At 38.0% G+C, this 13,324-nt stretch overlaps 1 protein-coding gene across 1 annotated transcript in view; it reads right to left on the bottom strand.

The window, feature by feature from the left end:
• LOC145667338 (phospholipase B1, membrane-associated-like) overlaps positions 1 to 13,324 on the bottom strand; it is a 34,256-nt gene that overhangs the window by 13,055 nt on the left and 7,877 nt on the right. The window contains exon 3 of the mRNA XM_081734908.1: positions 9,190 to 9,340. Within this exon, the coding sequence (XP_081591034.1) occupies positions 9,190 to 9,340 (151 nt within the window). The remainder of the gene's footprint in view (positions 1 to 9,189; positions 9,341 to 13,324) is intronic.

Below are 13,324 nucleotides of genomic sequence, written 5' to 3'. Positions count from 1 at the left end.
TTGTCACCGTTTTGAAGTTTTGAACGGGCGCTTATGCAAGCGTGACCGGGAAGGAGTCCGGATTTGCATCCCAGAAGTGTTAGTAGTTCCACTGCTCGATTATTACCATACAGATCGAGGGCACATGTCGGCCAGTAAACTACTTCCACTTCTATCAGAATTTTTCGTATGGCCAAAGATGAGGGCAAGTGTGAGGCGTTATTGTGCTTCCTGCGAACTATGTCAGAAAAGCAACCCCCCCAATGTTATCGTCCGGGACCACTGAATCCCGTGGTAGTGGAGAAGCCAGGCTATTTGGTCTGTGCTGACTGGTTAGGGCCTCTAACCAAGGGAATTGGGGGAGTCCATTACGTATTGGTATTTTATGATGCTTTCTCCAAACTAATAGGCTTGTACGCATGCAGAAAGGCAAACACTACCACTGCCATAAGGAAACTTAAGGAGTATCTGAAAGTTAACCCTAGTGTGGAACTAGTCTTAACAGACAGAGGGTCACCTTTCCAGTCTAACCGCTGGAAAACAGAATTAGCAGATCTTGGTATCAGGCACATCACTTCGACGCCATATTATCCGCAAGGTGAAATGGCAGAAGTAGCTGTCAAGGCTACAGTACGTTTGCTACGTAAATTGTGCCATGATAACCAAAGATTGTGGCCCAAATACTTGGAAAAGATAGAGAAGTGCTTAAACTCGGCCAAACACCTGACCACTGGCGTGTCAGCCTTTGAGTGTCACTTTGGGCAGTCTATGTCAAGAGACATAGCCAGGCTGTTTGAAATCCCAGAAGTGGATCAGCGCCATGACGTGCAGTACTATGTAGAAATTGCTAGAAAGAACCATAAAAGGAATGCTGCTGCACGAAAACGCAACTTCGACAAGTCACACCGTACTGTAGAGTATAAAGTGGGTGATCTTGTACTAACTAGAGTTTTCCCCAAGTCGGATGCTCTAGCAGGTGTGTCGAAGAAGCTCTTGCTCTTGTACTCGGGACCATGGCAGATTGTCGCCGCCACTGGTCGAAACATGTACACACTAGGGGATCCAGCGACTAAAGAAGTAAAAATGACAAGAAATGCGTTTCTATTGAAACCCTACATTGCTAGAGAAGAGAAGGATCAAAGTGGTACTGGTACATAGAGAAGACACAGATCACACATATAAGCATCAAATACCGGAAGTGACAACTAGTGTATATAGTGTTAGTGTTAGTGTATATTTCAGTGTATTAGTGTAAGTGTATGTATTGGGAACTTATGTCATTTATGTTCATGTAACTCAGGGAACACTGAATTCTCTTATTTAGCTTTGAGTATTGATTTTCATTGATTATGTTTATTGTGTGTTTAACATTGGTTTTTTTTTTTTTTAACCTTGGGTGTATTGTGTAACTCTAATATTTCAGGAACGAAAATGTGCCCTCCGTATGATCTACGTCCTGTACTAGAAAGTACAGCACCTAGAATCATAGGGGGAAAATTTATGTAGAAGGCCGATGTCCTTCTCCATCATCTGCATATCGAAATGCAGATGAGGGGCACATTAGCATATTGATATGTAAATATGATAAATTTTGTGGTTTAATTATTTGCTTAACATAAGCATATGCTGTGCATATTTATTTGATATTATTAGTAATGAAGTATGAAACACCTAGCATAGTACGTAAATATTAATACAATATTGTATTATATTGTATTTATTTCATTGTGTTTATTCCATTTATTGGCATTATATAGAGTATTATTGGGTTGTATATAATTACTTCGTTGTTGCATAATGCATAACTAACAGGGAATGATGGAAGATAATGAATATAAAGCAGAGATGAAAGATTAATTAAAGAGGAAATGAGCAGATTCTATACGAATCATACTTGATTTTTCTGAACGCTTGGAAGAGAGCTAGAGCTGAGAAAAGTTTTTTTTTCTTTCCCGACTTACTGTCGCCGATACTACAGGATGGGAGGTCTCTCTCAACTCACCACGGAAAGAAATACCCAGAATAGAAACTAAATAAGTATCGTATACCCAGGAAGTAGCCTATAGACTTCCTTTGGTGAATTTACACTGGGTTTGATACAGTGTGTTGAAACACGGAGTTCGTATTGTTTAAAATGCCATAAAGTTTTTCGCTTCTACATGCGAAATTTTAGGTTTCTAAAGGTGTGATTTCCAATGTACCTAGCGTCAGCGTCTCTTCCTCCCCCCCTGTTCACCAAAAACCAGTAACCTGGCTAGCGAGCCTCTTGCTTGGTTCCCAACATGCAACACCAATTTGAAAATGTGTACTCTAATTTGACTTATTTTCTGTGTTTAATATTAATATTTACGTACTAAGCTATACTCGTTCTTGGAAAGACCGCATAAAATTCTGTTTATTTTTAACAACGTGTTTCCCTTATCGAACAAGACACTTAGATCTTGTATTTGTGAAAAATAAATAATTAACAAATATGTTTCCTTCAATCTCTCTCCAAGCAAGCATGGATGCATTGGAAGCAGACACTTTGAACGACAGCCACAGAAATTGGGTGTACCGCTGCTTCTGAGAGAGATGACAGTTAATGAAATGTATAAATATGTATTCTTTGTAGGTTTAACTTTATTTTAATGTATAATATCATATGTTTCTATGTTTTATTTGTATGGGACAAGTGAAGAAAACAAAAGTAGGCGGAAATCTATCATAGTTTCTGCTGTAAGCAAAAACTTCCGGTGCTGGCCACTGCCTGGAGGAGGGGCAGCACGTATCAGCCAAGAAAGGTGAAGTTGGCTACGAATGGTGGCTGAAGAAGGGCATTGACACAGGAGACCACCCGCAATATTCGCCTCAAGGCAAGAACCTTTGTCAAAGGGTGCTGGGAGAAGCGAGTTTCTTCGTTTCCTGTGTTTTGCCAGAAACATATACCCGTTTTCCTTGGAGAACGGGGTAGTTGAAGCTAGACTCGTGAAGTAACAAGAGATAGTTTTGCGGTGTAATAGGAAGTCACCTGACTTCCCGTACAGAGTTCGATACCCAGGACACGGTGAGAACATTTGTTTCGGTTCCCCGGGATTTGTCCTGTGAACAACTGTATCGCGAGTGAGTTGTACAAAATTCTTCAAGATCACGATATAGTCCAGGGACAAACAGTGTATGACTTACACACATTTGTAGTTATACGTCAGTGGTATTCATTCTATTCAGTGACAATGGAAGTTTAAATTTTGATATCATTTTTTTTTATTCATCCATTCTCTGAGTGCTTAGAACACTCAGTAGAGATCAGCTAAGTTGAAGCTTATTCGTAACTCCCAGTGTTAATATGGGACACTCGCATTTTGCCAACTATGGGAGAAATATATATATCCTAACATATCTCAAATAGAGATATAACTCCGAGGCCAGTAACGCTATTAAACTGTGCCTGTCCTTGGACATTTTTAGCACAAGGCTGCAAGTAATTAATTTGCTTGCTTTTTAAATTGGAGATACTAAACATTCTTTCATAGAATGCTTGAATTTCAGCGTACCATATCTTCTACCAGAACATTTTTGTGTAGTGGAATGAGCATCTAGAAGGACACGGTGTTAAATCAATTTCAGAACTTGTGTACGTCAAGTGAAGCTTGAACAGTGCATCACCATATAAAATCTTGTTTATGTTTATCTTCTATCTGTGTTGTAGACCTTTCAGGTTTAGTTCAGCCTACATTAATTCTCATTCATTTTATTTTTTTTAGTGTGATACAATATCAAGTGTATAAAATCTATAAGTAACGTGTTTCTGTGATAGTGCACTACAAAGGTGATAAGTATTTAGTGTATAAAGTGTGATATCATCTCATCTACCATGTGTGAGATGCCTGTTTCCTATGTGGGAATAAAATCTGTCAGCTCATACCAGAACAACTGTTTATTCAATTGCTGTAGGGTGAGTACCTGCACTAATGATATCTTTGTTTCAGGAGTGTGATTCAAGGAGACATTTCCCCTTGATTTTGTATGTTGACCATCTCTCTGTATGGGGCTCAGAGAGAATTCTGCCCAAAAGAACAAAATAACAGCCATGAAATAGTGAGATCATTTACAGGCTGCTACCTGTAACAATTTAAAGTATAGATTTTTTTTTCTTTTAACCTAATTGAAAATTATAACTGACTCACTATTATAGCATCCTTGAGCATGGTTGTTATGCAGATGGCCCTGAGATCTGCTGTTCTACAGAAATACGTAATTTTTGCTCTACCGACTTCATAAGAGAGTGGCGGCCCTTACAGGAGAGAACCTGATCTCCAAGAGGGAATAAATAACTTCTTGTATTCTTGTGATATTTGCATTTTATGTAAATACTTCTGTTTATTAAATATTCCCAGCCACTCTCCTTCAACATTTTTTTTTATATATTGTGTTGGTGTCGTTAGGTAAACAGTAGCTTCGGCTCTGGCCACCTAGCACCTCACAGTGATGAGAAGTGGATCCATTACGAGAACCCTAAACGAAAAAAGGCCTGGGTGAAACCAGGTGAACCAGGTCCATCACAACCAAAACGAGATATTCACTGTGCAAAGGTTATGCTGTGCATATGGTGGGATATGAAAGGTGTGGTGTACTATGAGCTGCTGCAACCGGGTGAAACTATGAATGGAGAACGTTATCGACGACAATTAATGCGTTTGAAGCAAGCTCTGGCCAGAACACGACCAGAATGGGAGAACAGACATGATAAACTTATTGTTCAACATGATAACACTCGCCCACATGTCGCAAAACCGGTCAAAGCCTATTTAGAAAATGTCGGATGGGAAGTTTTACCCCACCCGCCGTATTCACCAGACGTAGCTCCTTCGGACTACTACTTGTTCGATTGCATGAACAACGATTTGATTGGACAGCGGTTTACTTCTTCAGAAGATATCGAAACATGGGTCTCTGACTGGATCGCTTCCAAGGATGAGGACTTCTTTCGCCACGGAATCCGTATATTGCCTGACAGATGGGCGAAAGTGGTGGCTAGCGATGGACAATATTTTTCTTAAGGTATTTATGTATTTTGTGTTTGTACTACAGCTTCAATGTGTGCGTACCAACCGCACGAATTAATTCCTAGACCAAATATATTATGTTCAATATATATATATATATATATATATATATATATATATATATATATATATATATATGTGTGTGTGTGTGTGTGTGTGTGTGTGTGTGTATTATGTTCATATATAACTGTAATCATTATATATGAACATAATAATGATTACAATTAAACGTCTAAAACATTTGAATAATTTAAGTGAAAATGACCCAACTGCCTTGTAATTTATATAAATGAAAAAAAAAATAACATCAAACTTCAAGTTATTGAAAAAAAATGATTCTACATAAGTGCACTCCTTTGTGAATATGCATTATTATTATTATTATTATGTGATGTTAGTTCACATTACATGACGTACATTTTATTTACGGCACGGAAATGTAATTTCGAAATTAATTCCAATGGAAGAATCCAATGTGTACTCGAGTACCCATTAAAAAATCTCCAATGAATGCTTGAGCCCCGGATCACCTTCGGCACCAGGGCTAGATTAATCCATCTGGAGGCCCGGGGCTAGAAAATATATGTGGTCTCTCCTGACTACACTTAATACATTTCTGTAAAAGTACAGTAGGAAAGTTAAAGGAACATGTTTCATAGTTTTGGTCATAATTTATTTTATGATTATGATTGTATCTTCATGATCTTTCTACATAGTCAGTTGAGATTTTGATAACAGTGGACGTCTCTGTCCACCTGGAGGCCCGGGCTATAGCCTTCCTAAGCCCCCTCCTTAATCCGGCCCTGTTCGGCACCCATGATTAACGACATATTTGAACTGCGTAATATGTAGCATTACTTTCCTTGAACGATTAGGTTCTTTAGAAAATCGGCGCTTTACTTATTCGTGAAAATGTCATAAATATAAAATTCTGTTAGCAAGTATGTGAGCATTTCCGATAAATTTATTGTTAGATCTACTACTAGAAATGTCTATAAATTTAATTTTTCATAAATTCAGCTAAAAAAATAATGAAAATAAAAGGATATTCAAATAGATACATTAAAAACCTAATTCCTCTTATGCTATCTGAAGCGAGACCAAGATTCCAACATTGCGTGTTTCCGGTTCCTTGTTAACAAGACATTCACTGTTGCTAATTTTGCACCGTAGCACTCCGCCTACAAATTTAAGACATGTTAGTTATTTTGCAAATTGCTTCCACTAGCATACCAAGAGTGCATGTGATATATCTTTCTAGACTCCGTATATTGCTGCTGCTTCTAGTTTGTTATAAAAAGAGAGAAAATCTCATGTTTACATTTTGGCAACATTTACAGTTTCCAAATCTATGGTAATGTATAAGAATTCCTAAAATTTTACTCGCACAGATGTAGCTTTGGCTTCTGTCCTAAAAGTATACATGTTCGAAAACACACCATATGGTTTCTCTTTTGGCTGAATTTTGGATACTCAATGGTCGCTATTCCAAAATCATAGTCCACTATTATAATATAGATGAAGAGGATTTGTCACAATTGACTGGGGTTTGAAAAGTCTGGAATCGGGACCCGTGAGAACTGAATATATACTAAAGATTTGCTGCTTTAAGAATATACTCCATTTTGGCTATATGGATAGCGTACGTGCCTACAGCGTGGGTGACCCGGGTTCAATTCCCAGTGGAATCTTGTGTGGTTCGGATTCCACGTTAATCTGTAGGCTTATGTCTCATATAGCCTGGACACCGGAAGGGACGCTAAACTCTAGACAACGAAGTGCTTTAAGGATGGATTTTAGGTTTAACGTTCCACAATTAAGCTTTGAGGCTAAGGAAGACGGTCATGATGATAACGATTTAAATGGGAGAATGAAGAAAATATAAGGAAACGGAAGAACTTCGAGAAATTCACACACACGGTGTTTCTCCACCACAAAGGCCACTTATTGAGATCTGAGATCGAACCACGGACTCTGCGCAATGGCATATGTGAAGATTTCTCTTCGTGTTTACCCCTCCCCCTTCCATTGAACAATATATGAGAAAATAATATCTTCCATATTAAGATATGTGTATTCCTGAAACGATATGTACTTGGGCTTGGTGAAATTCTATGTATGCTACTGACCCCACGCACCAAAGGTGAGTGTTCTTAACTGGACCATCGCGGTTCCAGGACGGATTTTTCCTCTTGTTTTAAATACTTATGCAATACATTATATCTCGATTCTTGACAGAAAGGATTACAAATAAACTTTCCTTTAACGAAGTTCCGAGATAGTTTTTTTTTTTTTTTAAATTTCATTTTTAATTTATTAGATCACATTTATCTCTTTCCCAGCTTTCTTCTTCAGAATGACCTCTTTATATCATTACTGAGTTTTCCAAGTTCAAGTTCGCTTCTGTAAAATGTAATACAGGTTTTTATGATATTACGTAACAAGTACGCTGGTAGAGCGATAGAATACACAACTGGCTGGTGTATCAGACGGATTTAGTAGTGAACTAATATCGTATTCATGGTTTAATGGATATCTTGACCCGTCTTGTGTCTCTCAATTCATTATTCACTCTATTTCTTATTGTCTTTATGAGGCTACAGAAAGGTCGGGAGAGGGATTCAGTAGCTTATTGTTAGAGCACTCATCTTTGATGCGAAAGGTCTCTGGTTCGTTTCAAGCCATGATAGCACGCAGCGGATAACATGACACATACGGGCTTTCTTGAGGTTTTTAACACTATTCTTTCTATTATATTCATTCTATCAGCTCTTTCAGCTGTAATTTGTATCTATCATTCGCTTACTTTTTTTTTTTTTTTTTTTTTTACATAATCGCAAAACAAAGTAAACATTTCCTTTAGCAAGGGACGGCGATTACAGGGGCAAGAGGGGGCAGTTACCCCACCTTTTGAAGTGACCCCTTAATGTATACAGTTTGATTTGGCAATGTAAAGTTTTTGTGTGTATTATTGGTTAAAAAAAATTGGTGCCATATAATATTTGCCGTTGCGTGAGTACGTATTGGTTATTTGTCTTCCCGTGGAGTAAGAAAGCTACAGGAGTTTCGTTTTAATTTCAATTCCAAGCAATTAATATTGCAATTGCGTATTTCTTTAAATGTCGTAGCACATATTTGTAGTATTTACTGTCTTTCATTTCCGAAGAGTAATAACATACACTTAATGGCATGTGTGGAATTAAAAATATAAGTTGTTCATTAATCTCCAGTTTCAATATAACTTATACAAAACTAGCCTCATTATTCATTACTATGATTAATATTATCCTTTTTTATTTATTTGTTTTGCAAATTTGTTATTAAATAATCTGATTACATAACTTTCCAGATATAATTTTAATATGTTCATGAGCAAGGATTCAAATCTCTTCTTACACTTTCGTTGTTTAAGAGTACAAAGGGCTAGTACCTACTTGCGTTGCTCTTGTCAATTTACTTAATAAAATATGCAATACGATATACGGTATTTTAACTGAAAAAAATAGTATCCTATTAGTTATACAACCTTTCGTCAAACAAAGTATTAGAAACAACCAGGAAAACTAACAATGATATACAAATATTCAGATCATGTCTTGCCCCCTTTCCTCACTTCTAACGTCCAGTAGCCGACACTGCCTTTAGCTAGAAAACGTTAAGTATTGTCAACTTTGGTTCACTAGTTCTCGTAAGATCATCACAACCAAGCAGAGTGGATCTAGCCAGTGCTTAAAAGGTGGTAGGAGTTGTGGTGTGCTGACCACACATCCTGTAGCTTAAGATTGTCGACTTTCGGCTTCAACCCTTCAGATCTTCTCGTGGGTATCTGGTTAATGTGTCTTCGATGCGAGAGTCGTCCCGTATTCAATTTTCGGTAAGAGCTTATGTGGTTCGGATCTCATCTAGGTCCAAGTCTTTTATAGCTTTGGTGATGAAACGGAACGTTAAACACCAAACTAACGAATCGACTTTCAAATCTTCTAGCCTCTATGTCTAGTTTAGTTTTTATAGCCATAAGTATTAGACATAAATCAACTAAATTTTAAAAGCACTAATGCACAATGGCAATAATTCACTGGCAAATTAATCTATTTTATTATTTTATTATTGAAATGCGGAAATTATAATGAAGTAGATGTGCATTACAAGACAAGATATACATTACCTAATGCATGTCCTCTCTGATTGAGGTGCAAACAGTCTGGTGTAATGTAAGTATCGTCAATTATGGATGTACCATTATGCACCAACATGATGGCAAATGGTTGAAAGACTACCGTAAAGTTGTCATTATGGTCATATCTTCCAGATGCAATCTTTAACGGATGAAAAAAAAAGAAGTAATTAAGAACAAATTTACAAGGACACTGCTACAATAGATTAACATCAACATGCCCTTGGCCTTTTGCCAATCTTTAACCTTTTAGTTACACATTTTCTTCGACATCGTACTGACTCTACAGATACCAAAGGTTACGGTTTGCAATATTCTCTTAAACAAATGTTATAGACTAAGAAGGTGAGTCACAACTGTCTGTTTACCATGACAACTATTTTTACTTCTAAAGGGAGAAACATTGGTCTTGCAAGAATTTTACACATAGAACTGTAAAAATTTCTTTTATACGCGTAAATAAATTTTCATTCGCGAAGCAAATAATGAACTATCCCTCATAGCAGAACATCTCCATGAGATCTTTGGAAGTCCAGTACGTCTCATACTTGTCCCGAGATATTCAAGCCCACAATCAAAAATCAAAACTTTAAGAATAATGGAAACACTTAAGGGATTTCCGTTGGAGTTTAATGAGATTTACCTGTTATTAGAGACGGCAACATTTGGATGTCAAAAATGTCCTATGATTATCCTGCTAATATCTCAGACATGTTTTACAGGAATATGGCAGGAAGCCTTGATCCCGGAACATATAAGAACATCTGGATTTCCACAGAATGTCCCGTGGTGGACATCACGCTGTGCCGAGACTAACGTTTCTGTGATAGATGGAATACAATACCTAGCAAGTGCATTTGATTGTGATTGTGCTAATCAATATCTTGTGGTTGCTCCTTCTCTACAACTCTTTCCGCGTCGACTAGAGTTGGAATAAGCAGGGATGCCCACAGGCGAGTTTTAGGCTGGAGGTTGCTAGTTCGGGAGGAAACATAACTGAAGACTCGCTGTACAAAACAATGTAAGTGCCAAACACAAAAGTTACTGTACCAGTAGAGACAAAAGATAGTAAATTGTTCCCAAGTGTAAAAATAAATAAATAAAATAAAATAAAATAAAATAACTATTGCTTAGAACTACAACCCAGCATATAACCAAGTACGAAAATCTAACTAAGGCATAAACGTATTAAAAAAGTAAAATAAGTAAAATAATTTCAAGGTGACACTTACATTGTTTTCTACATCGAGTCTTTAATTTTTTATTCAAAATAGTAAATCAAACTGGAGAATGGTAAATTGAGAGGGGAGGGGAAGAAAAATATAGTTGAGTGTCAGAATGCTGAATTGGAAAAAATCCATGGACACCAGGTGTAGTCGTGCTTGATGTGTCTTCCCTGGTTTAGAGCGAGGTCCAGCAACATAGTTTCCATTGCAGAAGGCTTCGTTGGAAAACTACTAGGAGGATCTTGCTCCATTCCTCTTCCACAACTTTCTGGAGTTTGCTGACAGTTTCCAAATGCCTTTTGCACCAGTCAAAATCCACTAAAGTCCATTGAACTTGCATCTAGATACTTAACAGGCATCCTGTTGATGCTCTTACTTTACTTTTAACTGGAAGAATTATAGAGAATAAGACAGGAACTGGATGAACAAGGTACCCTTGTCTTTCTAGAGCTATTGCTCAAGCCGGAGCCTCTGGTGATATTTCCATTTTCTCTCCTCAGGCATGTAGTCTCCTTTATATCCTGATATAATGGGAGGGACGATATTGAAGTGTGTGATGAAAGCTGACCGCACATTGACCATAGGACAGAACACTCTACCCGAGGTATAGTACTATGAGCAATGCAACCAAGCCTCGTACCCGACATTCAATCAAGTATGTGTTAGACAAGGGCCTCTTCAACACTTTGATTGACAGATGTGGTGAATACACTCAGGTTTTTCTCTCCGCATCCTCTCCTGCTTCTCTTTGCTTTGGGTGGCTGTCTTGCCTCTGGTCAATGTGCAGTTAGTCTGATGAGTGCAGACCGTTTAATTTTATTTCGGTACATTTTTAGTAGCTTCTGCTGAGATCGGCCTCAGGACCTTCTCCTGGCAGTAATTACTGCAATTTGATTTTGCAAATCTTCTTCACCCTGCGAATCTTCAGTTTGCCTCGGTGGCAACAACGGGCAACCATCATGAACACTTTTAAGAAAGCGTCTTATCTTTGCATGATCGGGTCCACTAAAAGCGCTTAGCTCCTTTATCGATGCACACGATAGTTCTTTACTTGCCGCAGTTGAAAGGTACACCCAGGTCTCATCCACTGTAGTGCCGCACCACAACTTTTAATTTGTCAGATGCTGCTCGTACAGCTTCCGATCGTTACACTTGCAGTCTCGTAGGTGGGTATCGCTAAGGTGTTGATCGTTAGCCTTGAACACCTTTTCAGGAGTCAGATGTTGGCGCAAGAGCGGTTGACAGTTTCCAAAGACGCATTTAAGCGATTCTCCATCTGTCTCATTCTCTTGCATGGCTATTCTACAGTTTCGCCTGTACTAATGGTGGCTTGTGTGTACGGCCATGCTCTCGTCTCCTTTGTTGTAGGACCGAACGCTAGGCCAATAGGATCTTTATACTTGCTAATCACGTTCTTGAATATTCAAGCTAATATCACAATTCTTCCTGATCACTGAAACTTTGCGTCGTAAAGTGCTATAACATAACCTCCCAAAAGTCAGGGGCGTCATTTCAGACTTCGCTTGGGAGGGGGCAAGAGTATCACCAACATATGACTTTCACGTTTTGTACTAGTATATTAATAGACAATCGATTAAAGTATATGTATTCCCCAAACTCTTGGGGGGCAATTGCCCCCTCCTGCCCCCTAAATGACGCCCCTGCCAAAAGTTACTCAGTTTTGGTGGCATGTTCTGAACAGCAAGGAAACGCAACAATTGGAAAAGTTATACAACGCACTCCTCCGAAATCGGCTCAGTTTCGACGGGGTTTTCGGGTCATCGAGAAAACAAACACTCTCACAGCTCCAGAGTTGGCGTGGGTCAATAAAAACTTGACCCACGACCCACAGACCCACTACTCATTGTGACTCACGACACCATGACCCACCACCTACTGTGACCTGTGATCCACCATCTACCATGACCCACTTTGACCCATCACCTAACATGAACCAATCTCACTCAATGTGACCTACTCTGATCCACCAAAATCCATCGTCGTCAACTCTGACACATGATCCATGGCCTCTTCTCTACCGACTAAAGAGTTTATACTTGCAATAAAACCAGGTTGTCTAATTCTAATAATCGGAGTTTGAATTTCTACGGTCAATCGCTCAAGCACCACTCTATTACAATAACGGTGGATCTGACCTTTAAGATATAAAATGGGGAAGTGTTTGTCATGGGCCAAATTACGATGAACTTCAATTAAATTATCATAGTATAATTATTTCCTAGTTGAATTAGTGATATTTTTTCGTGAAAAAAGGATGAAATTTGAAAGTCCCAAATCAAGGTAAGTAGACCAACGTAAAGGGGAAAAAATGTGTAAAATTTTCCATAGGTAATTATGCGTACAGTCCAAACTTAAAATTTCCGTATAATTAAGCTTACAGTACAACTTTTATGTCTATTTTTGTCACAATTGTACGGGTGATTACCCTATGTTCTAAGCGCTCCATATAATAAACATAAGTTTCAGCAAAGTAGTAAGCAATGAATATATGAAGCGAAGCACTGTATTTTTTGTTTCTGAATTAATAATTGTTTCTGATTTTCTCCAACTAATATCGATGATTTTCCATTATTTTTTACAAACCCACCCACTACCAATTTTCTATATATAGAAAGTAACCCCCCCCCCCATAAAGGAGAATTTAAAAGAAAATGCTAGGACACGTTCTGTTTATTTTCAATAAAGAGTTAATAGACTGAATTTTAGCTCCGTAAGTTTAACGGCTTGCGAGATACTCATTTTTTTTTTCGCAAAAATTCGGATATGTATTATAATGAAAGCGATATGAGTAAGTTTGATTAAGAATAACTTATACAAGTACTGCGTTTGGGATGATTGATATTTGTAATTTGTAATAATATTTCATATAGGACTTAATA

Source organism: Thermobia domestica, chromosome 1 (genome assembly GCF_964235325.1).
Source record: "Thermobia domestica chromosome 1, izTheDome1.hap1.1, whole genome shotgun sequence".
NCBI classification, from domain to species: Eukaryota; Metazoa; Arthropoda; class Insecta; order Zygentoma; family Lepismatidae; genus Thermobia; species Thermobia domestica.
This window is presented reverse-complemented; position numbering and strand designations above follow the sequence as displayed.